A 26,744-nucleotide genomic window follows, 5' to 3' on the forward strand; every position below is an offset into this window, starting at 1 on the left:
AGGCCAGGCTGGGCTATGCCATTCAGTAGGTTAGATGCATTAAATGCATCTTTGACTTACAATATTTTCGACTTAAAATGGGTTTATATCTTTTATATATATTATATATATATGAAATATATATAAAAATATAAAATATATTTTATAGTATATATAATATATAATAATATTGTATATTATATATATATATTTATTATTTATATATTTTCAACTTATGATGGGTTTATATGTAACCCCTTAAGTCAAGGAAGATCTGTACTCCGAATTCTCAGCCACACATACTCAAGTTAAATTAAGTACAAAACTGAATACCAAAAGCTGGCTAATTATTTTGGATTATCCGTGCCTACTACATTTCCTGTTCAGTAGGGCAGAAAATAGAACTGAATATAACTTCTATTTAATACAATACTTGGGTACTAGAACTATGTGTGAAAGTGATAGAAGGAGATCATGCATAGAGTTATAGAATAGCACCTATATGTTAAATATCCAAGGAACTCTGGATTATTTTTTATAATTCACTCTTGAAGAAACAGAAAACTGAGGGGAGAAAAGCAAATACTTTGAAAAGCAATAATCATCACTTCTACTTCCCCTGTATATTACTCATTTGATCCCTGAAGCAATAGTGTAAGGCAGGCAAGACAGATGAATGACATAACATGTAAAGGCACTCTATAAATGACAAAACATAACCCAAACATACATAAGAGGCTGACATCAGAAAACTCATACTGGAGGAAGAAAATGAAGACTCAGATTTCTGATTCCTGGAATGTGCCCAGGACTGGCTTTTTTTTTTTTTTTTTTTTAAGATTTTATTTATTTATTTGAGAGAGAGAGAGTGGGAGAGAGAATGAGAGGGGAGAAGGTCAGAGGGAGAAGGTCAGAGGGAGAAACAGACTCCCCATGGAGCTGGGAGCCCGATGTGGGACTCAATCCCGGGACTCCGGGATCATGACCTGAGCCAAAGGCAGTTGCTTAACCAATTGAGCCACAAGCGGCCCCAGGACTGGCATTTTTTGTTCTTAGTCCAGAGTCTGTTCTATAGAACCACTACACCACCTCTCCAAAACTCTGCTCCATGAGCTATTTTAACAGAGACCAGACAAGCAAAAGCAACCCTTGTCACAAAGGTCACAGCTACGCAGGATGCAGGCCCCAGATTTGAATGATTTGACCTGCCAGATCCATCACATTCTGGAGCCCTTATGTCTAGGTTTAAATCCTGGTTCTACACTTACTGTTTGATCTTGGGGAAGTTTCTTTGTGATTCTGTGTCTCAATTGCCTCATCTACACAGTGGAGACAATAATAGTATCTACTTCAGAGGATAAAAAGAGTGAAAAGAATTAAAAACACAAAACCCTATTTTTAAAAAAAAGTATACGTAAATATTTAAATAATTTTAAATATTTTAAAAAATTTAACTGCTCTGTATAATTGAAAGTAATAACATTGTTCTGCACTTGACTCTTAAAGATAATATCCTGGGGTGCCTGGGTAGCTCAGTGGGTTAAAGCCTCTGCCTTTGGCTTGGGTCACGATCCCAGAGTCCTGGGATCAAGCCCCGCATCAGGCTCTCTGCTCAGCAGGGAGCCTGCTTCCCTTCCTTTCTCTCTGCCTACTTGTGATCTCTGTCTGTCAAATAAATAAATTTTAAAAAAATAATTTTTTTAAAAAAAGGTAATATCCTAAGGGCTCTATACTATACTCTAGTATAATATATAGAGAGCTCTTACATAATAGCACACTACTCAATTATAGTATGTATTCAGTAAATATCAGCAATTATTATACTAAAATATAAGGAAAATTACATACTTTTTTTGAACACTCAGAACTATATATTTTACTTTATTCTGCACCCAAATTTAAAATAATTTTTGTGTTGGTGAAATCAGAGACTTTCTTCATGTTGGCATCTGTTCTCCCACAAGCAGTGGTGTATCTTATGCTATGAGGATCATGGCTGAGAAGACACGCCAAGCCCTCCCACACATGGAGAAATGATGACCCCCAATGGCTGAACACAGGCATTTGCACCACCCACTCCCTCACCCTCACAGGGGACACATCCCCGCTTGCCTGGCCCTGTTAGTGCACTGCTCACACACCTGCACACTCTGCTATTCTGAGGCTTAGTACTGACAGTTGCTTGAATGAAGCTGTTGCTCAATAACCTACCCTTACAGCTAAAATAGCTAGAAAAAGAACAAGAAGGGCAGCCTAAATCCATCAGAAAGAAGGAAATAATAAAGATTAGAACAGAAATAAATGATATAGAAACAAACAAACCAAAAACAATAGACCAGATCAATGAAACCAGGGGCTGGTTCTTTGAAAACAACTAATAAAATTGATAAACCTCTAGCCAGACTTATCAAAAAGAAAAGAGAAAGGACCCAAATAAATAAAATCACAAATAAGAAAGGAGAAATAACCAAAAACACAGAAATGCAAGTAATTATAAGAGATAATTATGAAAAACTATATGCCAACAAACTGGACAAACTAGAAGAAATGGATAAATTCCTTGAAACATATAAACTTCCCAAACTGAAACAAGAAGAATTAGAAAACTTGAATAGACCGATAACCAGGAAAAAAATTGAATCAGTAATCAAAAAACTTCCAACAAACAGAAGTCCAGGATCAGATGGCTTCACAGGCAAATTCTACCAAACATTTAAAGAAGTGTCACAGTGCCTGGGTGGCTCAGTCAGTTAAGCATATAACTCTTGATCTCAACTCAGGTCCTGGTCTTAGGGTCATGAGTTCAAGCCATGTGTTGGGCTCCATGCTGGGTGTGGAGCCTACTTTAAAGAAAAAAAAAGAAGAGTTAATACCTGTTCTCAAACTATTTAAAAAAATAAGAGAAGGAAGGAAAACTTCCAAAGTCATTCTGTGAGGTCAGCATTACCTGATACCAAAACCAGAAAGACATCACTAGAAAAGAACTACAGGCCAACATCCCTAACGAACATAGATGCAAAAATCCTCAATAAAATACTAGCAAACCGGGCGCCTGGGTGGCTCAGTGGGTTAAGCCACTGCCTTCGGCTCAGGTCATGATCTCAGGGTCCTGAGATCGAGTCCCACATCGGGCTCTCTGCTTGGCGGGGAGCCTGCTTCCCTCTCTCTCTCTCTGCCTGCCTCTCTGCCTACTTGTGATCTCTGTCTGTCAAATAAACAAATAAAATCTTAAAAAAAAAAAATACTAGCAAACCAAAATCCAACAATATATTGAAAAAAAAAGTCATTCACCACAATCAAGTAGGATTTATTCCTGGATTGCAAAGCTGGTTCAATATTTGCAAATCAATCAACATGCTACATCATATCACTAAAAGAAAAGATAAGAACCATATGATCAATGATCATTTCAATAGATCCAGAAAAAGCATTAGACAAAGTACAATATCCATTCATGATAAAAACCCTCAACAAAGTTTTGAGAGAACATACTTCAACATATTAAAGCCCATATATGAAAAATACACAGGTAATATCATCCTAAATGGGGAAAAACTTAGAGCTTTTCCTCTATGATCAGGAACAAGATAGGGATGTAGACTCTCATCACTTTTACTCAACATAATACGAGAAGTCTTAGGCACAATAATCGGACAACAAAAAGAAATAAAAGGCATCCAAATTGTCAAGAAAGAAGTAAAACTTTCACTATTTGCAAATAACATGATATTCCATGTGGAAAACCCAAAAGACTCCACCAAAAAACTGCTAGAACAAATTCAGTAAAGTCACAGGATATAACTTCAGTGTACAAAAATCTGCTGCATTTCTATTCATTAATAATGAAGCAGCAGAAAGAGAAATTAAGGAGTGCCTGGGTGGCTCAGTCGGTTGAGAGTCCTCATTCTGCTCAGGTCATCATTCCAGGGTGCTGGGATCAAGCCCCGCATAGGGCTCCCTACTTGAGTAGGAAGCCTGCTTCTCCCTCTCCCGCTCCCCCTGCTTGTGCTCTCTTGCTCTCTCTCAAATAAATAAATAAAATCATTAAAAAGAGAAAGAGAGGGGCGCCTCGGTTGCTCAGTGGGTTGAAGCCTTTGCCTTCAGCTCTGATCATGATCCCAGGGTCCTGAGATCAAGCCCCACATTGGGCTCTCTGCTCTGTGGGGAGCGTGCTTCCCTCACCCCCCCCCCTCCTGCCTGCCTGCCTCTCTGCCTACTTGTGATCTCTGTCAAATAAATAAATAAATAAATAAATAAATCTCAAAAAAAAGAGAGAGAGTGAGAGAAATTAAGGAATTAATCCCATTTACAATTGTACCTAAAACAGTAAGATAACTACGAATAAACCTAACCAAAGAGGTAACAGACTTATACTCTGAAAACTAAAACACTGATGAAAGAAATCAAAGATGACACAAAGAAATGGAAGACACTCCATGTTCATGGATTGGAAAAACAAATACTGTTAAAATGTCTATACCTTCTAAAGCAATCTACACATTCAATGCAATCCCTATTAAAATACCAACAGCATTTTTCACAGAGCTAGAATAAGCAATCCCAAATATTTGCATGGAACCACAAAAGACGCCACATAGCCAAAGCAACCTTGAAAATGGAAAACAAAGCTGGAGGCACCATGATTTTGGACTTCAAGTTATATTACAGAGCTGTAGTAATCAAAACAGTATTGTACTGGCACAGAAATAGACACATAAAATCAATAAAACAGAATAGAAAACCCAGAAATGAATCTACAATTATACAGTCAATCTTCAGCAAAGCAGTAAAGAATATCCAAAGGGAAAAAGAATGTCTCTTCAACAAATGGTGTTGGGAAATCTGGACAGCAATATGCAAAAGAATAAAACCAGACCATTTTCTTACACCATACACAAAAATAAATTCAAAATGGATTAAAGACCTAAATGTAAGGGGCGCCTGGGTGGCTCAGTGGGTTAAAGCTTCTGCCTTTGGCTCGGGTCATGATCCCAAGTCCTAGGATCGAGCTCCGCATCGGGCTTTCTGCTCAGCAGGGAGCCTGCTTCCTCCTCTCTCTCTCTCTGCCTGCCTCTCTACCTACTTGTGATCTCTGTCTGTCAAATAAATAAATTAAATTAAATTAAATTAAAAAAAGAAAGCTTAATGAACTAACACAGAATATCCCTACTTATCTGAAAAAGCTTTTAAAGTGTTAAACCATTTTCCCAGTACATATCTGTGTGAGGCTGCTTTTTCTTCATATGCTTCAATCAAAACAACATATCAAAACAGAATAGGGGCGCCTAGGTGGCTCAGTGGGTTAAGGCCTCTGCCATCGGCTCGAGTCATGATATCAGGGTCCTGGGATCGAGCCCCACATCAGGCTCTCTGTTCAGCGGGGTGCCTGCTTCCCTTCCCCTCTCTCTCTGCCTGCCTCTGTGCCTACTTGTGATCTCTGTCAAATAAATAAAATCTTTAAAAAAAAAAAAAAAAAGAATATAGAAGCAGATGAGATCCTTGTGTCTTCTGTCAAGCTAGACTTTAAAGAAATTTGCAAAGATGCTACTTCTCTCATTAAATTTATTTTTTAAGTTATTTTTCATGAAAAAATTAACGACATAAAATGTAATAGGTTTACTACTGTTACTTTTAAATGAATCAATCAATAAATATTTAGAGTGTACAAGAGTCCTCAGACTTAAAAAAGTGTGACAACCACTATAACCTCATTACTCCTCTAAGAAGTAGACTGAACTGTTAAACTACTTTTTACAAACATATTTGGCAAAGTTAAGTGACGTGCCTGCGATTTCTAGAGCACTGTTCACAATCCTGACTACATGTAAGAAATACCCAAAGCTTTTAAAATTAACTACTAATTGTTCTGAGATGGGCACATTTTTTTTAAGGTCCCAGTGAGTCTCATGTACAGCCTAAATTAAGAGCCACTGTCCTAGAGATTAACAGACAAATGTATAATTAGGTTACAAGCCTCATAAACACCAAACTGACAAACAAGTTTACAAAATACATTTTCTTCTTTATTTAAACTACATCACTATAGGTCCTGAATCCACACAAAGATCAAACAAAGTTTTTTTGAAAAATTCTACCAGACTTCATTTTACTTACAGAATTCTTGCTTTGCCACTCAACAGGACAGTTGTAATCACGCATGATCCAGGGATGGTTCAACAGATTTTTCACAGAAATCCGTTTCTTTGGGTCCACCTAGTGGTCGTTGAGAAGTAGCTAGAGATTAACATTTTGAATGGGGAACACAAAACTCCTTTCCTCCTGAAGAACTCAAAATTCATCGGAACAGATGTAAACTTTATCATCACAAAAATGCTGTCAAAGACCTTAAAATGGCCTTGGAATAAATTCTATAAAAAAGGCAATAGAGGCAAGAAAACTATAGCAACCAACACGCTTAGGAGATAAATGTTTAACAAACATGAACTTCATTGGTATGGACATTATTCATGAAGTTCAGTCAATCTATTGTATGATGTAATAGTCTTTGCTGGAAAATCTATTCACAGGAAATATTCACCAATTTAATATTCAAGGAGCCACAATGCAGGGCATTCATAGTGAATATGCAATCTCTACCTCCGATGAGCTTACAATCACATAGAACAAGTTGAAAAGCACACCTTTCTTTTCCATTTATAATTTTCGAATGTGAGGAGAGGAAAATTAATCAGCAAAGATTAAGTTTTTTGGAGTTTAGAAGAAAGGATGAGGTGTTTTCAATCTCATTATGGAGATTTGGTGGTCTGGCTCTACTTAATCAAGGTGGGTGAGCCTAAGGTAAATTTTGAATAAAAAGTGGAGATGGCTTAATAGATGGAAAAACGGAAAGATATTCTGAATACATAATAATGAAAAAATATTGCACTAATAAGATACTCATATTTTCAAAGTGTTGCCTATTAATCCCATTTTATCCTCATAACACAGACATGAGGCCAGGTTCAAAACCCCATCTGACAGATCAGAACCAGGTTAGGTGGCATGCCTAGTGAATGGCAGAGTAGATACCTAGATTTTAGCACTCTTACCTTAAGCCCTTAAGAAGCCATTTCCCCAATATCAGTGGTTCTTAAAGTGTGGTTCCAAGACCCGGAGCATAAGCAACATCTGGAAGCTTGTTAGAAAGGCAGATTCCTAGTCCTGCCCCAGATCTCTTGACTCGGACATTCTTGGGGTGGCACCCAGCAATCTGTGTTTTAACATGCCCATCTGGCAATCTTGATACATGCTAAAGTTTGAGAACCAGTGCACAAGGTCATGGGGTCCCCTCAATTGTCCATTGAAGCTTGTACTCCCTGTCTACTATACACCTAATGTGCAAGACTGGGAGCAAGAAAGAGGAAGACAGTAGAGCAAGAGCCAGTCAGAGAAGACAGACAATGCTAAAGAAAAAGGAAGGAAAACCATATCAGCAAAGACATATGGTAGAGATCTGAAAGAAAATGCATTCGCAACACAATTAAGAAAGCATCTAGAGGAGGGCAGTAGATATAATGAATGGAATTTGTTAAGCTAATAGAGAAACAGCACTGTCCTCCAAACGTAGCAGCACTATAGATACCTTTTTTTTTTTAAAGATTTTGTTTATTTATTTGACAGACAGATCACAAGTAGGCAGAGAGGCAGGCAGAGAGAGAGGGGGAAGCAGGCTCCTCAATGAGCAGAGAGCCCGATTTGGGGCTCGATCCCAGGACCCTGGGATCATGACCTGAGCTGAAGGCAGAAGCTTTAACCCACTGAGCCACCCAGGTGCCCCAGCACTACAGATATCTTACAGTTGGATCAAACAACTGCAGTAGACTTCTATTATTTAAAAAATATAAATAAATAAATTTTTAAAAAATAATAAAAAATAAAAATAGAAATAAAAAAATAAAAAATAAAAAACAAATAACAAAGCTTACCTGCAGCATTTGTTGAAGAAGCAGAATGCTACTGGATGAGAGCCACTTAGGAACCTCATATTTCCCTCTCTACAAAAAACAAAGACACATTTAAAAGATTTAGGTTAATCAGCCTTGACATCAATTTCTAAGATGACAAAGTACTGTAGGTATACTTCCAAGCTTGAAGACTTAACCCAAATATAAGATTTAGTAAACATTTTAACAACATAAGAAACATATTTCTTGCCCTAAAGAAGAAAATCCAACAAATTAAATATTGTCACCTCTACATTGTCCGCATATCAGAGAAGGCCTAGAGCACAGAGCATGTAACTGGAAAACATAAATGTGGAGGGCTTTGGGATCTGTAATGTGATTAAATGGACAACCAGCACACATTGTAGTCAATTTTCGTATTGCTAAAGCAAATTTTAGTTTATAATCTCAGAAAAATTATCAGTTGACAAAATGAAGTAACAGAAAATATTTGGTGGCAGGACATAGGCTGTGGTTAAAAACAGGTCACATAGGAACACCTGGGTGGCTCAGTAGTTAAGCGTATGACTTCAGCTCAGGTCACGATCCCAGGGTTAGGGTTAGTGGGAAGCCTGCTTCTCCCTCTCCCACTCCCCCTGCTTGTGTTTCCTCTCTCCCTGTGTCTCTCCATCAAATAAATAAATAAAATCTTAAAAAAAAAAAAAAGGGTCTCATATCATCCATACGACAGAATTCATAATCATTGAGGGAAACTGATGCAAATCATTTTCTAAGTCAATGGAAGAATGGAAGACGCTCAGGAGACAAATGTTTACAATCTAGAATACTCAAAAATTACAGTCACCAATTCATCAACCAAAGAAAAGACCAGGGGCTTGCAAAACACTAATAGGTAATAGCACATCTATTTACACAACCTGCCATACACCCCTCTCACAATTCAGAAGAAACAACAGAATCATTTCTCTTAGCAAAGGACAAATTGTTTAATGATGTTAGGATAAAAGGTTAATTATTTGAAAAAAATTAAGATTGAACTTTAATTCACAGCTTATACCAAAATTAATTTCATCCAGATTAAAGAAGGAATAGAAATACATAACCACAGAGTACTTAAGTAAAGAAGAGGCAATTTTCAGAATTTTTCTAAACATGACAGCAAACCCAAAACTATAAAGATTAACAGTTGACAATCATTCTCTACCCCTTTTCATACGTACTTTTTCTTCAGTCCTTATCCCCTCTCATCATATTACATATTTACTTATTTATTTTCTGCCTTACTACAATAGAACGTAAGCTCCTTAAAGACAGGGATTTTGTCAGTACTGTTCTCAAATAACAGTGTCTGGCTCTAGCATATAGAAGGTATTCAATTAATATTTTTTAAATAAATAAGGGAATGGGATGAAAAGCAAAAATTCCAAGAGAAAATGAACAAAGAATATTCATGGATAATATCCAAAACAAGAACTTTTAAATGGCCAACAAACATGAAAATATGTCCAAATAAATAAAATAGTAATTAAAAAGTAATAAAAAAGTAATAATTTAATAAAAAAGTAATTAATTTAAACAAAAAGACAACATCTGTTGTCTATCAAACTGACAAACTTAAGAAAAGCACTATCCAGGGATGCCTGGGTGGCTCAGTCGGTTAAGCCAATCTTTAAAAAAAAAAAAAAAGAAAAACATTATCCAGTGTTAATAAGAGTTCAGGGACAAGAGTCTGAGGGTTTTGAAGGGGCAGGAGGTGGGAGGTGGGGGAACCAGGTGGTAGGTATTAGGGAGGGCACGGATTGCATGGAGCACTGGGTGTGGTGTAAAAACAATGAATACTGTTACGCTGAAAAGAAATTTTAAAAATTTTTAAAAAAGAGTACTTATATATATAGCTAGAGAATGTAAGCTTTCCTGGAAAATAATTTAGAAATACACATAAAAACACTCAAAATCGCATATCCTTGATCCAGCAATTTCACTCCCAAATTTATCCTAAGCAAATAATTTGGCATATAAAATACATGAACAGTAACATTCATCACAGAATTGTTTGTGATAACTTTGGAACATAATCTGCTGGTAAATTCCTGAGGGTCCCCCAAACTAATGAGAGAAGACAAAAAGCACTGAATAAGGCTCCTGAGCCAGAAATATAATACAGGTCCAGGGAGACAAGGGCAAGCACACATGCACACAGGAACACATGTGTGTACACGCAAACCCTACAGCAGTTAAAGAAGACTAGAAGGGTGGAGATAGGTAGATGGAGAATCTATCGACTAGCCCAAGCATTGCGGTTCTCTGCCCTTTTTTTTTTTTTTTTAAAGATTTTATTTATTTATTTGTCAGAGAGAGAGCACAAGCAGGCAGAGTGGCAGGCAGAGGCAGAGAGAAAAGTAGGCTCCCTGCTGAGCTAGGAGCCTGATGCAGGACTTGATGCCAGGACCCTGAGGTCACAATTTGAGCCCAAGGCAGCCACTTAACTGACGGAGCTACCCAGGCATCCCAGGTTCTCTGCTCTTATAAACTGTCCAGGACATCATCCTCACAAAAATCAGCCCAGCTCCAAGGCCATGGGAGAAACAGAAACGTATGGGTCGGGCACCTGGGTGGCTCAGTGGGTTGAGCCGCTGCCTTCGGCTCAGGTCATGATCTCAGGGTCCTGGGATCGAGTCCCGCATCGGGCTCTCTGCTCAGCAGGGAGCCTGCTTCCTCCTCTCTCTCTCTCTCTGCCTGCCTCTCTGCCTACTTGTGATCTCTCTCTGTCAAATAAATAAATAAATAAAATCTTAAAAAAAAAAAAAAAAAAAAAAAGAAACGTATGGGTCACTCAGAGTCCTAGACTTACATGGCAGGTTAGATTTTGATTATGTTCAAGAAACAAGCAAAGTTCCAAAGAAGCGTTATCAAGCAATAAATTTCAAATGAAAAGGTGTCAATGTCAAAACAACTCCATCTTTGACTCAGCCTCTCTGATGAGAGCAGAGGGGCTGGCCTACAAAGTGTTCCCCAGAAAAGGCAAGAGCTTTCTTTCATTTACAAATGACATTTAATGTTATTAAATTTTTCAATCTCCTTTATCCAGAGCACTCAATATCATCCAGAGAGCCCATTCTTATTTACACCTTGCCAGTGCACCTTAACACTAGCCAGTGCTGGAAATTGAATTACAGTGATAAAGCCTTTAATTCACTTCTCCTTGCTCCTCCGTGCAGGCCTATCCCTGGCAAGAGGGCATTTTTAGATGCTTCAGCCAACTCTCTGGGACTGAGCAGTAAGTCAAAGCTGCTGTTCGACTGGCTCTGAACCAGTTGGTCCCACCCTCCTATCTGAGCTCCTAACTCCTGAGATCAAGCCCTCGCATGATTCAAATCCTGGGTGTCTTAATTTGTTTTCTTTCTTAGCAACCTGACCATTTGTCTGTCCTCTCAAACAGTCGGGCTTGCTCTTGCCAGAGTCTCACAGAAAGCAGAGACCAGCCTAGGGTAAGGACTCTATCTGCTTACACTGATCAAATGGTTATGACCTACCTAAATCTCCGATCACAACCTATTCCTATGGTGCCCTCTGTCATGTTTCATTCACTGGTCAGAACCCCCATGAAATCTGGGGGTCTCCTCTCATGCTGACAGTGGAGCCTTTAGCTGTTTACTCTCTGGGCACCGCCTACACTGGGTGCAGTCCCAAACACATGTCCACCCAGAATGTGTAAATGCATATTTATTTGGAAATAGAGTCTTCCACAGATGTAATCAAGTTAAGGTGAAGTCATACTGAGTAGGGGTGGGCCCTAAATCCAATATGACTGGTGTCCTTATAAAAGGAGGGAAATTGGGACACACACAAACACAGGGAAGTAGGCCATGTGAAGACAGAGGCAGAGACTGGAGTGATGCATCTACAATTCAATGCTTTCCAAGGTTTGCCAGCAAACACCAGAAGCTAGAAAGAGGCAAAGAAGGATTCTCCCCTAGAGCCTTCAGAGAGAACATGGCCCTACTGACACCTTGGACTTGAACTTCTAGACTCCAGAAATGTGAAAGAATGAGTTTTTGCTGTTTTAAGGCACTGCCTTGTAGTACTTTGTTATAATAACACCAGGAAATTATACACCATCTATAAGGGTCTACACATACCTCTCTCCCATCAGCGCATGCCCACCCCAAGGAAAGGTCTGATCCTAGGTTCTAGCCCTTTGTGGTCTGCTCCAACACAGATATATAGGCCCATCACCAGATCTATCAACATAGAAGAAATGTTACGCCTTTAAATTCAGAAAGTACCACCCAAAACAAAAATACTCTTAACTAAAATCAGCAGTATTCTACAGAAACCAGATGTAAAAAGAAACATTCAGAATGAAGTACTGAAGAAGAAAATCTCCACTAGATTGATTCCAAGTTCCTCTTTGCCTCATTTTATCACCCCTTTTATCATCCCATCTTGAATTCATGACGAATCTTCATACAGATTCCCCCTACTGTGCTATCCCAAGTCCCCCACTAAGTTAGCACCACCAAAGCTATCCTAGCCAGAAAGAGGCAAGAATGGGTCAATGAAAAGCGTGGTGCTTGGAACACAGGAAACAGTAAGGGGCTGGAGTCAACATTACACGTGAATCCCAGCCTGCCTCTCGGTAGCTCCATGAACTTGTACATGTTATTTAATCTCTCTGGACCTATTTCCTAAGACAGTAGTCTTTGGAGATGAATTTCCTAGATTCAAATCCAGAATCTACCACTTCCTAGTCATATGGATCAGCTATTGAATCATGCTGTGCCTCAGTTTCCTCATCTGTACAAAGAAGCAAAATAATAGTACCTACTCCAAAAACTGTTGCTAGGATTCAGTGATTCAATATATATGAAGCACCGAACAGAGTGCCAGGCACACAGTAAGAACACCACATATGTTAGTTCTACTACTGTCACCTCTACAACTAAGGCTACTATTACTACTACTATTGTTACTATCTGTAAAACAAGTAATTCCACCCACAGGATTCTAAAAGGAATAAAAAAGAATATGTGAAAGCACTCAACACAATGCCCTGCACGTAAGAGACAACAAATGTCTGTTGAATCTGAAAGAAACAGGAGGGAGAGAGGGATGCCCAAAATAGTAACAGACCAGAGATGGGTATGTTAGCCAAAACCATGCCTGCCAGAGTGCTAAATACTCAGTACTGTAAGAAAGGCTACAGTCATTCTGGGGAATGCCACATGTCCTCCCAACAGAGCTATGCCCCACTGCAGCTGCCTCAGGACTGCCTGGTAAGGAATGCATCATCTAGTCAAGCGCTGCTCCCATTACATCTTGAAGTATACCCACCCACTTTCCCTGTTGGGACAGAAGAGCTATGGAGAGTACCATCTACGGTAAGTCATGAGGCCTGTGACCCATCACCAACACCCAACATCTTCAGCTTCATTCTTTGCACTGAGATACTGACAGTAATAGAATTCAGAGCCAAGTTCTACTGCCAGGCTTAACCCAGCCTCTTAATTGTACTTAACACTTTAAAACACACAAAACGCTTGCATATATATTTTATCCTGTGCAGTAAGCAAGGATTATTAACCACATTACACAGATGAGAATACTAAGTCTCAACCAGGGAAATCAAGCACTTGTTCAATATTATAAAGCACTTGTTCTCAGCTGTGGGTGATTTTGTTCCCCAAAAGACATCTAACAGCATCTGGAGACCTTTTTATGTGTGCAACATGATATAATATATGTATATATTATGAAATGATTACCACCATAAGTTTAATTCATATCTATCACCACATATATTTACAAGGTTTGTTTGCCTAGTGTTTTTCTTGTGATAAAAACTTTTAAGATCGACTCTCTTATCAACTAGAGACTTCTTTTGTCATGACTTGGGAGCTACTACTGGCATCTAGTGGGTACAGGCCAGGGATGCTGCTAAACATCCTACAATGCATAGGACAGCCCCCATAACATAGAATTATCTAGTCCAAATTGTCAATAGTGTTGAAATTGAAAAACACTGTACAGAGCAAAACAGGGGTGGACATGGAACTAAGAGAGACATACGGTACTTTTTCTGTTGTACTATGCTGGAAAGTCTAAGAAAGCCTAGAGGTAAAAGGAAGAAAGGCTCCTTATTTCAATATTGGAAGTATACCCAAAGATCTAATGGTAAAGACCTTGAGATGAGCAATTCTATTGGGGAAGAATATCTCCATAAAAGGCCCTCTGTCAACCAGGGCTGTGCAACTTAACCCTCGTTTCTGCTCAGTCTTTAGAGAATTCTTGTTTATTTAAAGGACGATTACCTTGCAAATGAGAGCAAGAAATGGGTAATAGAGAAACCAAGCGGCAGTGGGGGGGGGGGGGCGGGTATGACACCCTGTGGGCTATGCAAGATAATCCTGAGAATTCTAGAGAGCTTGAAATTGTTCATTTTTCACATGGTTCTAAGAAAGGCAGGCAATCTTTCTAACACATAATTACAGTATATAGTCAACTCAATAATTGTAAAATATAATCTCATAAAAAGATAATATGCCCATTTTCTTTAAAATTATAAATTATACTTGTTAGAAAGCAATTTTACTTGCAAGCTATTCAACTTTCATTTACTAAATTATTTATACTTCTTTAATATTTGTGTACCCAGAACTGGAGTACAGTCATGCTTGTCTCTCTCTCTTTTTTTTTAAGATTTTATTTATTTATTTGAGAGAAAGAGAGAGTGAGAGAGAGCATGAGAGGGGAGGAGGTCAGAGGGAGAAGCAGACTCCCCATGGAGCTGGGAGCCGGATGTGGTACTCGATCCTGGGACACCGGGATCATGACCTGAGCCGAAGACAGCCGTCCAACCAACTAAACCACCCAAGCACCCAGTCATGCTTGTCTCTGAATGCAGTAATGGTAAATGAATATAGGTGACATTAATAAGATTAATACCCAATCTGCTGGTAATCATACTAGAAACTGCTGTTGAGCAATTTGGTTAAAACAGTCAACAAATGCAAAAGATAAACACAGTCTGCCTCTTAAACAAGAGTTACATATAGTGTGTCAAATATTGCTGGGTTTTCCAATCAGACCAAAAAGAACTGAAGGAAGTGTTATTCCCAAGTGAGGAATTTTAGAACATTCTAGGCAAAGATACATACTGCATGCAAGTGATACGACACCTTAATTAGATTCAACCAGCAGACTGTATTACACTGCACCTCGGAACAATAGTTCTGAGCCAAGATTACAATAAATTTCAAGATCTATAATGTGTGAAATTAAATTCCACAATAATGCATAAAAGTCCTAATTTGAATCAATTTTCAACTTGCAAATACATGAAAAACTAAAAAATGGAATTCAGAGTAGGAGAAACAAAGAATATACAGTTATCAGTAAATAATATTAATTAGGAAGGTTAAATCTCTACTGAACAAGAATTAGATATTTTCTACCATATTCATTCCAATGCATAAATATCTGATTTACCAAAAATATCAGAATATCCCTCAAAGGATTAAAACAAACAAACAAACAAACAAATGTAGAGAACACTGAAGACTGTATGTTGGTACATTCCCCATGCGCTGGAGAAATAATACATTAATAACCAAGGGCATTGATTCCATGGCTGCCATATGAATGTGAACATGAAGTAGCAGCAAGTGAAAGCAAATAGACAGTATGGAAACTTAGGTCCAGATACGTTGACAAAAAAAAAAGAAAAGAAAAACAAAGCTTAGAGTTAAGTCAGTAAATGAGAAACACCATGGATCTAATGTAGTTCAATTTCTGTAAGGCCACTAATGGTCACTCAGCTCATCTTTGTGGATAACACACCACAAAACTTTGGTTAACTGTACTTTATAGGGACCAAAACCCAATTCTCTAAATACCTATTCTATTCAGTTGTTTTTTTTTTTAAAGAAGATTTTATTTATTTATTTGACAGAGATCACAAGTAGGCAGAGAGAGAGAGAGAGAGAGGAGGAAGCAGGTTCTCCGCTGAGCAGAGAGCCCGACGTGGGACTTGATCCCAGGACCCTGAGATCATGATCCGAGCTGAAGGCAGAGGCTTAATCACTGAGCCACCCAGGCGCCCCCTCTATTCAGTTTTTTAATTGACAACTTGGATTAGAGCTATTTAAGAAACGTGCGAAGGGGTACAATGCTGGGAGAGACAAGTGATACTGATTTATGAGGGCAGAATCAAGATTTAAAATTTCAACAGAAATCCCAGGCTGAAACAAACAAAGGAACACAAATGGAAACAAAGAAAAGTCAGACAACTTACAGCTACTCAGAGCTAGAACGGACCTTCAAATGACTGATCTGACTGCAAGGCTCTAACACTACTGATAAAGAAAACAAGGACTCACCTAAATTGCTCCACCAGCAGTGACACCGAAAGTGAGTTAAAAAGCTGATGCACAGGGGCGCCTGGGTGGCTCAGTGGGTTAAGGCCTCTGCCTTCGGCTCAGGTCATGATCCCAGGGTCCTGGGATCGAGTCCCGCATCGGGCTCTCTGCTCAGCAGGGAGCCTGCTTCCCTTCCTCTCCCTCTGCCTGTCTCTCTGCCTACTTGTGATCTCTGTCTTTCAAATAAATAAATAAAATCTTTAAAAAAAAAAAAAAAAAAAGCTGATGCACAATAATATGAATTAGGAGAATTAACTGGTAGTCTTGGTAAATCTGACAAGTTGGGGTGTTTGATACTATTCCCAAGTGAATGGACTAGTAACTACAAAGTTGAGAAACAGTATTTCAGGATGGTTAAGAGAACTAGCTTGGAGCTTGACAAGCTGAGTTCAAACCTCTCTGCCACTTACCAGCCAAAAGACTCTGAGTAAGTTAGTTTCCTCATCTATAAGAGGAGTAGAGTAATAGTAACTAGGCCACTTAGAGAATGACAAGAGAAGCTCATGAATATTAAGTACTACTTTTATAACAAGAGAATAAGAATATCCATGCCAGCAAACATTTTATTTTTCCTAAGAATCCACATGAAAGGGTCATGAAAATACAAAACATACACACTTCAGAATGCTCTCTCCCCTTGGAAGTAAAAAAAAAAAGGAGTAGAGGAATAAAGCACAAAAATCAACAACAAGGTGTGCCTGGCTGTCTCAGTCAGTGGAGCATGTGACTCGATCTCAGGATTGTGAGTTCAAGCTCCACATGGCGGATAAAGATTATCTGAAAAACAGAATCTTTAAAAAAAAAATCAACAATTAAAAAAATTGATGCAGGGGGACGCCTGGGTGGCTCAGTTGGTTAAGCAGCTGCCTTCGGCTCAGGTCATGATCCCAGCGTCCTGGGATCGAGTCCCGCATTGGGCTCCTTGCCCCGCAGGGAGCCTGTCTCTCCCTCTGACTCTGCCTGCCACTCTGCCTGTGCTCTCTCTCTCTCTCTGACAAATAAATAAATAAAATCTTTAAAAAAAAAAAAAAAAATTGATGCAGGGACGCCTGGGTGGCTCAGTTGGTTAAGCAGCTGCCTTCAGCTCAGGTCATGATCCTGGCGTCCTGGGATCGAGTCCCGCATCCGAGTCCCGCATCCGGCGGCTCCTTGCTCGGCGGGGAGCCTGCTCCTCCCTCTTCCTCTGCCTGCCATTCTGTCTGCCTGTGCTCGCTCTCTGCCCCTCTCTCCCTCTGATAAATAAATAAAATCTTTAAAAAAAAAAAAAAATTGATGCGGATGCTCTACGCAGCAGAGACTTCGTCACAACTCAAGCAAACATACAACTCCACTGCTGTAGACAGACTCAGACTTCACTGGAGAAGACATCTCCTCCACTTCTCACATCAGTTTTAGGGTTTCAAAACTCACACAGAACTTCATCAGTCTACTTTTTTTTTTCAATTTTCTTTTCTTTCTTTCTTTTTTTTTTTTTAAAGATTTTATTTATTTATTTGACAGAGGGAGAGAGATCACAAGTAGGCAGAGAGGCAGGCAGAGAGAAAGGGGGAAGCAGGCTCCACACTGAGCAAAGAGCCTGATGTGGGCCTCGATCCCAGGACCGTGAGATCATGACCTGAGCCAAAGGCAGAGGCTTAACCCTCTGAGCTGCCTCGGCGCCCATCATTCTACTTTTTTTCTTTTTAAGATTTTATTTAATTATTTGACAGAGATCACAAGTAGGCAGAGAGGCAGGCAGAGAGAGAGAGAAGAGAAAGCAGGCTTCCTGCCAAGCAGAGAGCCCGATGTGGGGCTCGATCCCAGAACCCTGTGATTGTGACCAGAGCCAAAGGCAGAGGCTTTAACCCCCTGAGCCACCATCCTTCTACTTTTTAAAAATTTATTACTAGAAAACCAAATTCAACAGCCTACTAAAAGAATTATACACCAATACCAAGTCAGATTTATGTAAACCCTGGAATGCAAGGAAGGTTCAACATACACAAATGAATACACATTATACATCACATTAACAGAATGAAGGAGAAAAAAAAAATACATGATGTCAGCTGATGCAGAAAAGTCATTTGACAGAAATCAAACCCTTTCATGATAAAAACATTCAATAAACAGAAATAAAGAGGCAACTACCTCAAAATAACAAAAGTCATAAATGAAAAATCCATAGCTAGTATCATACTCAGTGGGGAAAGACTGAAAGCTTTTCCTGCAAGACCAGGAACAAGACAAGGATGGCCACTCTATATCACTTCCACTCAACACAGTACTAGAAGTCCTAATCAGAACTATTAGGCAAGAGGTAAAAACCTGGGCACCTGGGTGGCTCAGTGGGTTAAAGTCTCTGCCTTGGGCTCAGGTCATGATCCCAGGGTCCTGGGATCGAGTCCCACATTAGGCTCTCTGCTCAGCGGGGAGCCTGCTTCCTCCTCTCTCTCTGCTTGCCTCTCTGCCTAGTTGTGATCTCTGGCTGTCAAATGAATAAAAAAAAATCTTAAAAAAAAAAAAAGAAGTAAAAACCTTACATGATTCAAAATTTAAAAGAGCATAGAATGAAAAGTCTTCCCTTCGTTCCTCTCTCCCAATTTTTCTCTCGAAAAAGAGCAGCAGGGGTGCCTGGGTGGCTCAGAGGGTTAAGCCTTTGCCTTCGGCTCATGTCATGATCTCAGGGTTCTGGGATGGAGCCCCGCATCAGGCTCTCTGCTCAGCAAGGAGCCTGCTTCCCCCTCTCTCTCTGTCTGCCTCTCTGCCTACTTGTAATCTGTCTGTCAAATAAATAAAATCTAAAAAAAAAAAGAACAGCAACTACAACAACTTGTGTCCCCTTCTATGTATCAGTAAATAACACAAATATGCCTCCCTTTCCTTCATTTTTACAAAAATAACAGTACAGTATACATACTATTCTAACCTTGCTTTTCCCCACAACGATCTATCTTGGGTGTCAGTCAAAACAGTAAAAAGCTTCCTCGTTTATTTGTATGGCTATAGAACATTCTATTATAAAGAAGTACAGTAATTTAATAGTAGTGTTTTTCAAAAGAAAAAGAAGCACTATTAACGCTCACAAACACACAAAAAATTAAGAAATAAAAACATGGACAAGCAGGAAATAAGTGTGTTTCTAGGCTATGAACATAAAGACCCTCTGAAAGGACTGGAATTTCATACAACTGAAAGAGCACCCAAGGCCAGGTCAACAATCCTGGCTCATTCATTTTCCATTATTAATAGCACAGATATGTTACCAAGTCATCCCTTTTTAAAATGGAATAGACCTTATTACATCAAATTATGGACACATTAGCTTTCCAAACATTCCACTTAAACAGTACGCCAAGGAAAAAAGTCATAGTAGAAGAGCTGGAAAAATTCTAGAGGAAAAACAGAATAATAAGAAAAGGCTAATTCTACCAGACATAAAATAAATTGTATAATAAAGATACAGCAACTAAAACAATTATGTATCAGATGAATAGACAAAAAGTACAATAAAATAAAAATTCCAGAAAAAGAAATACGTAAATGTAGAAATTTAATACATAATAAAACCATCCTTTCAAATCAATGGGAAAATGATGGATTATTCAATAAGCAGTCCTGGGACAACCAATTACTTATTTTAGAATAAGTAAGTAATAATTTATTTAAAAATAGAAGATCCCTAGAAACTATCACAGATCAGAGAGGGCTAAGAAGATATAACAACTAAATATAACATAGTACCCCGGCAGAATCTTAGAATAGAAAAAGGACATTAGAGAAAAACTAATGAAACTGGACCAAAGTACAGAATTCAGTTAATATTAATGTACCAATGCTGGTTCTTTAGTTGTAACAAGATATTAATAATAGGAAAAACTAAGTGAGGGATACATGGGAATGTTGTACTGTCTCTGCAAATTTCCTGTATATCTAAAACTATTTTAAAATAAAAATTAGGGGGGCGCCTGGGTGGCTCAGTGGGTTAAGCCGCTGCCTTCGGCTCGGGTCATGATCTCGGGGTCCTGGGATCGAGTCCCGCATCGGGCTCTCTGCTCAGCAGGGAGCCTGCTTCCTCCTCTCTCTCTCTCTGCCTGCCTCTCTGCCTACTTGTAGTCTCTGTCAAATAAATAAATAAATCTTTAAAAAAAAAAAAATAAATAAAATAAAATAAAAATTAGGCTGAAGGGGCACCTGGGTGGCTCAATGGGTTGCCTCTGCCTTCAGCTCAGGTCATGATCTCAGGGTCCTGGGATCGAGCCCCGAATCGGGCTCTCTGCTCAGCAGGAAGTCTGCTTCCCCTGCTCTCTCTGCCTGCCTCTCTGCCTACCTGTGATCTGTCAATAAACAAATAAAATATTTTTTAAAAATTGGGCTGAAAAAGAAAAAAACTGAGTCTCTATTACTTCTTATACCAATACTAATTTCTGGTAGACCAAAAAATTAGTATTTAAAAAATTTAAAATTATTAGGGGCCAACCTGGCTCATCGGTGGAATGTGCAACTCCTCACACTTGGGGCTGTGAATTCGAGCCCCATGTTGGGTGTAGGTTACTTAATAATATCTCCGCCTTCCCCCCAAAATAAAAAAAGCTAATGATACTAGAAAAAAGCATGAAGAAAAAAACTAAAATATATAGGGATATCTGGTGTCTCAGTTGATTAAGCAGCTGCCTTCAGCTCAGGTCATGATCCCAGCATCCTGGGATCAAGTCCCACATTAGGTTCCTTACTCAGCGGGGAGCCTGCTTCTCCCTCTTCCCCTCCCCCACTGCTGTGCTCTCTCTGACAAATAAATAAATAAAATCCTAAAATATATATATTTTAACACACAGGACAAAAGTTAATTTCCTTGGGATGCTCTACGAGATGGAATAACCATGTCATAGGATATACCTGGCATCCAGAGGAATAAGCCTCTGGATGCAGACCACCTGAATTCAAATCCCAGTTCTATCAATAATTGGCCGAATAGCTTCAAGCAACTATTTTCCTGCTCTCTGCTTCACTTTCCTCATCTTTAAAAAAGGGTATGATAGGGGCGCCTGGGTGGCTCAGTGGGTTAAGCCTCTGCCTTCGGCTCGGGTCATGATCCCAGGGGCCTGGGATCGAGTCCCGCATTGGGCTCTCTGCTCAGCAGGGAGCCTGCTTCTCCTCATCTCTCTCTCTGTCTATCTCTCTGCCTATTTGTGATCTCTCTCTCTATCAAATAAATAAATAAAATCTTTAGAAAAAAAACAAAAAAGGGTATGATAACAGTACCTACCTCAGTGGACTATCGTGTGGATTACATGAGTTAATCCATGTAGAATGCATAGACAACACTTGGCTCATAGTAAATACTCAATGAATGGTAGTAATTAGAAAATAACCTAAAATATTCAATAAGAAAATGGCTAGACAAACTATTTGTAAAAATGAGTTAATGTTATATGTACAATGGTACATACTGTTGAATAAAGACAAATACAGGATTATATTAGTATGGTACCATTTATGTTAAGAAAAAATACAAAATACTAGAAATACAAATTAAAGTTCCAAAAGAACCAAAGTGATAATAGTAATTACCTATGTGAGAGGTCAAGAGAACTTCAGTTATCTGTAATGTTTTAATTCTTGATACAGAAAATATTTTTATGCACTGCTTATGTAATTGTGTAAAAATTAATTTTTAAAAATGATGTACCTAAACTTAGAATCAGAAATTTCATAATGAATACTACACAGCCATTAAAAAAACAATGAAAACCTATACATAGTACAAATATGAAACAATCTTCAAAGTAAAGCGTTAAATTTAAAAAGGAGGGGCATCTGTGTGCCTCAGTCAGTTAGCATCTGCCTTCAGCTCAGGTCATGATCCCAAGGTCCTGAAATCTGAGTCCCACGTCAGGCTCCTTGCTCAGCAGGAGCCTGTTTATCCCTCTCCTCTCTGATCCTGCTTTCTCTGTCTCTCACTATATCTGTGTGTGTCTCTCTCTCAAATAAATAAGTAAAATCTTTATAAATAAATAAATAAATAGATTTTAAAAGTCGGGGGTTCACCTGGGTGGTTCAATCATCTAGGCATCAGACTTTTAGTTTCATCTCAGGTCATGATCTCAGGATTGAATGGATCCTGATCGAGCCCCATATCAGGCTCCGTGCTTGGTGCAGAGTCTGCTTGAGATTCTCCCTCTCCCTCTGCCTGCCCCTGCTCGCTCTCTCACTAAAATAAACAAATATTTAAAAATAAAATAAAAAGGAAGAAAGAAGGGGGCAAGGTCCATTCACTATGTGGATTATACAATCCCAAAGGATATATACAGATATATAAAAGTTTGTATAAGTACAGCTAATTCCTACAAATGTATAAAAGAAATCTCTAAATAGTTGTCTCTGTGGTAGAAAATAGAGGCCTAAGCGAATGGGAAGTTTTTTTGTTTTGGGTTGGTTTTTTTAATATATACTCCTTAGTAATGTTTTAGCTTTTTACCTAACATACATTCTTTGTTTTTCATTATAAAAACAATTAACTGAATGTTAATTTCTTGATAAACTACAAGCCTAAGCATTTTAGACCAATATTCTAGAAAGGGAGTAGGCAGGCTCTAGGGAGGACCATTCTACTACAGATCACAAACACTAAGCCAGGAGTCAGCAAATTTTTTCTGAAAAGGAACAGATAGTAAATAGTTCTGGTTTTGTGGGCCATACAATCTCTGTCACAACTACTCAATTCCACCAACTATTGTGCAAAAGCAGCCACAGACAATATGTAAACAAACAGCTATGGCTATATTCCAATAAAATTTTATTTAAACGAACAGGTGGTGGGCCAGATTTGGCTGGTAGGTCACAGTTTGCCAACCTCTATATCACCTGGGCAAAAAGACTGACTGAAGTTCAACCTTTCTTTGCCTTTGGCACTCTAGAAAGGAGTAAGTTAAGCTACAGCACAGATCAGCACAGATTTGGAGCTATTCACACACCTGTGCATCACGCTTCTAACTCAATAGTCAGACTTGGTAGGAACAATTCCATGATAGATCAACTACTATTTCCAATAGGATAAGACAACAATATATCCTGACCTCAATCCTTGGTCCATCTACCCCTTCTGCTTAACTTGTCCCTACTGCCTTGATATAACTTGGAATAGCTGAATGCATGCCCATCTGCCAAGCAGTCTTCTTACATGTGGATTACATTTTAACATTGCAAATCAAAGATTACAGCCTGTCTAATCATCATTATAAAAAAGAAATATAATTATTCTAAAATGAAAGTTTATAGTTGGTAAATGCATACAGTATCTCATTTTGTTTTACTAGGTGGATATCCATGGGGTATATAGAAATTAGACTGTCCAAAGTCAGACATCTTTACTGAGCCTTTGCATGGCCAAGGTAAATATTCAAAACTTTTCCTGGATAAAAAAAATTTTTTTAAAGATTTTTATTTATTTATTTGACAGAGAGAGAGAGAGAGAGATCACAAGTAGGCAGAGAGGCAGGCAGAGAGCTAGAGGGGGAAGCAGGCTCCCTGCTGAGCAGAGAGCCCGATGCGGGGCTTGATCCCAGGACCCCAGGACTATGACCTGAGCCAAAGGCAGAGGCTTTAATCCACTGAGCCACCCAGGCACCCCCCTGGATAAAATTATTATAATGATCTTTTCTGGCATAATGTCTTACTATGATTCCTGTACTTATCATCAAGAAGTCAATAATCCTCAGAAGTCTCCATCTTCACAAAACAATGTCAATTCTAGCTCTTGTTACACTGACAGTTGCTTTTGCCCCTAGCATAGCCATAACTTCAGGAAATTCCATTCATGTGAAAAAACTGGAAAGGGAATAGCATAAATAGATACATTATAAAATTCCTTATATAAGCAAAATTTTAAAAAGGTACATAAAAATCTGATATATACTTTGCCACTGATAAATAATCTTATATGAATTAACTCTGAGAAATTAGACAAAATGGGCACATTCTTTGTGTTAAAAACTGAACTGAAACTCATTTGAGATAAAAGGGGTTCAGTTTAACGAAACAATAATAGGAAAAATACCCCTCAATTAACTTTATGGGACTAGTCGGGGTGCCTGGGTGGCTCAGTGGGTTGAAGCCTCTGCCTTCGGCTCTGGTCATGATCCCGGGGTCCTGGGATCGAGCCCCGCATCGGGCTCTCTGCTCAGCAGGGAGCCTGCTTCCCTTCCTCTCTCTCTCCCCGCCTCTCTGCCTACTTGTGATCTCTGTCAAATAAATAAATAAGGGGCGCCTGGGTGGCTCAGTGGGTTAAAGCCTCTGCCTTCGGCTCAGGTCACGATCTCAGGGTCCTGGGATCGAGCCCCGCATCGGGCTCTCTGCTCAGCAGGGAGCCTGCTTCCCCCTCTCTCTCTGCCTGCCTCTCTGCCTACTTGTGATCTCTGTCTGTCAAATAAATAAATAAATATCTTTTCAAAATAAATAAATAAATAAATAAATAAGATTTTTAAAAAAGACTTTATGGGACTAGTAAAATCTTAAAACCAAAAACAAACAAACAAATAAAACAGTTTAAGAAAAAAAAAGTACATACTAATATCTGAACAAATTTTAAGTCCTGGACAAAATAGTTGGACATGTATATGGATAAGGGTGAACATTTATCAAGCACTACTCTGAATGCTGTGCATAGCTTAATGCATTTAATCCAAACAACCCTAGACTATAAAAACTATCATTCCATCCATTTTCTATAGGAAGAAACTAAGACTCAAAAAGGCTCAGTAATTTGCCATATTCTGTCCACAGACAGAAGCAGAGATCTTGGATTTTAAAAATACCATGGAGGGGTGCCTGGGTGGCTCAGTGGGTTAAGCCTCTGCCTTTGGCTCAGGTCATGGTCTCAGGGTCCTGGGATCGAGCCCCACGTTGGGCTCTCTGCTCTGCGGGGAGCCTGCTTCCTTCCCCCTCTCTCTCTGCCTGCCTCTCTGCCTACTTGTGATCTCTCTGTCAAATAAATAAAATCTTAAAAAAAAAAAAAAAAACCATGGAGATTCTTATTTAATTGCTCTGGGGGCCAGACCCAATATATTTCAAAGTACTCCAAATGATGCTAATATGCAGAGAAATTACATCGACAGCCAAGGCAGAAGAAGTTTTAGTCAAGATTTAAATATGAAACAAGAAGCAGAAGTAAGAAAACATAATTTATAAGATCCTTTCCAACAGTGACTTTCTAGGATTATGTGTTCCCACACTGTCTTTCTAGAATTTTAACGGTATATAAGATTTAATGCTATACCACCAAATAGATCCAATTCTAGTTCATCTAGGAGAAATATGTTTGTCAGTTTCTTTGGCATGGAATTCCAAAAAAAAGAGTGAGGTAAAATATACTAGTAGTTACAGTACTAAAATTATTTTCAGAACAAGAAACATAGCTCTACTACTTTAAAGAAAAGAGCAGCAAAAAGAGTGAATTATTGGGGTGCCTGGGTGGCTCAGTGGGCTACGCCTCTGCCTTCAGCTCAGTTCATGATCTCAGGGTCCTGGGATCGAGCCTTGCATCGGGCTTTCTGCTCAGTAGGGAGCCTGCTTCCCCCCTTCTCTCTGCCTGCCTCTCTGCCTGCTTGTGACCTCTCTCTGTCAAATAAATAAATAAAATCTTTAAAAAAAAAAAAAAGAATATTGAAGAGCCCAACCTAATTCTTTTTTTTAAAAGCATAGCTAGATAATTGTTGCTGAGCTGCCCAAAGACCAGTCTCCAACCCACTCCATTTCTGTTCTAAGCAAAGCTGAAGCAATAAAGCGATCCAACCACTACTCTCGTATGCTGCTGGGAGCAGAGTAGGCTATGGTTCTATGTAGTCAGGAACTGTGGCCACCATGAGCCACCAGAGCCAAAGCAACCGCTACTATCCTATAAAGCCGAAAGAAGGCTTCTGGAGAAGGGAAAGAAATAAATACAGGCTGTTAGCTACTAGTCCCAGGAAGCCGGCTGCCAGCTACTGCCCCATCATTCTCCCCTTCCCAAGGAGAAGCACGTGTCCACACAATTCCCCAAAGCAGTGCTAACAGCTACCGTGAACCGAGCATCCATCAGAGCTCCTTAGCCTTCAAAGAGTTGGAACTACCACCATTCCATCTCTTCCCAAAACTATTCTTTGTCATTCTGGCATGGATTTTAAAGGCTTTTCCAGGATGGGATATAGGAAATAATAAGTCAAATAAATTTAAAAACTGAAGATTGAACTCAGTGCCCTTAAACTTGTTCTATAGGGCAAGAAATGAGCCAACCGGAATTCCCACTTCCATTTGGTGTAACACATCCAAAGAACGAGAGTTGATTTGGTAGTCTCCCTCCCTAAAGGGTGCTGGAAACCCAGTGGTCCAGCCACAGAAAACGTCAGACAGTTTTCCCTCATGCTTCTCCAATCTTCTGTCTTTGCTCATACTGTCTACTCCATCAGCATGCTCTCTCCCACATCCTTTT

The 26,744-nt window shown here is 39.1% G+C and overlaps 1 protein-coding gene across 1 annotated transcript in view; it reads right to left on the reverse strand.

Moving 5' to 3' along the window:
- MELK (maternal embryonic leucine zipper kinase) overlaps window positions 1-26,744 on the reverse strand; it is a 99,966-nt gene that overhangs the window by 46,371 nt on the left and 26,851 nt on the right. The window contains exons 9-10 of the mRNA XM_059142699.1: window positions 7,905-7,973; window positions 6,094-6,192 (exon numbers count right to left, since the gene is read on the reverse strand). Coding sequence (XP_058998682.1) covers window positions 6,094-6,192; window positions 7,905-7,973 — 168 coding nt within the window. The remainder of the gene's footprint in view (window positions 1-6,093; window positions 6,193-7,904; window positions 7,974-26,744) is intronic.

Source organism: Mustela lutreola, chromosome 12 (assembly GCF_030435805.1).
Source record: "Mustela lutreola isolate mMusLut2 chromosome 12, mMusLut2.pri, whole genome shotgun sequence".
NCBI classification, from domain to species: domain Eukaryota; kingdom Metazoa; phylum Chordata; class Mammalia; order Carnivora; family Mustelidae; genus Mustela; species Mustela lutreola.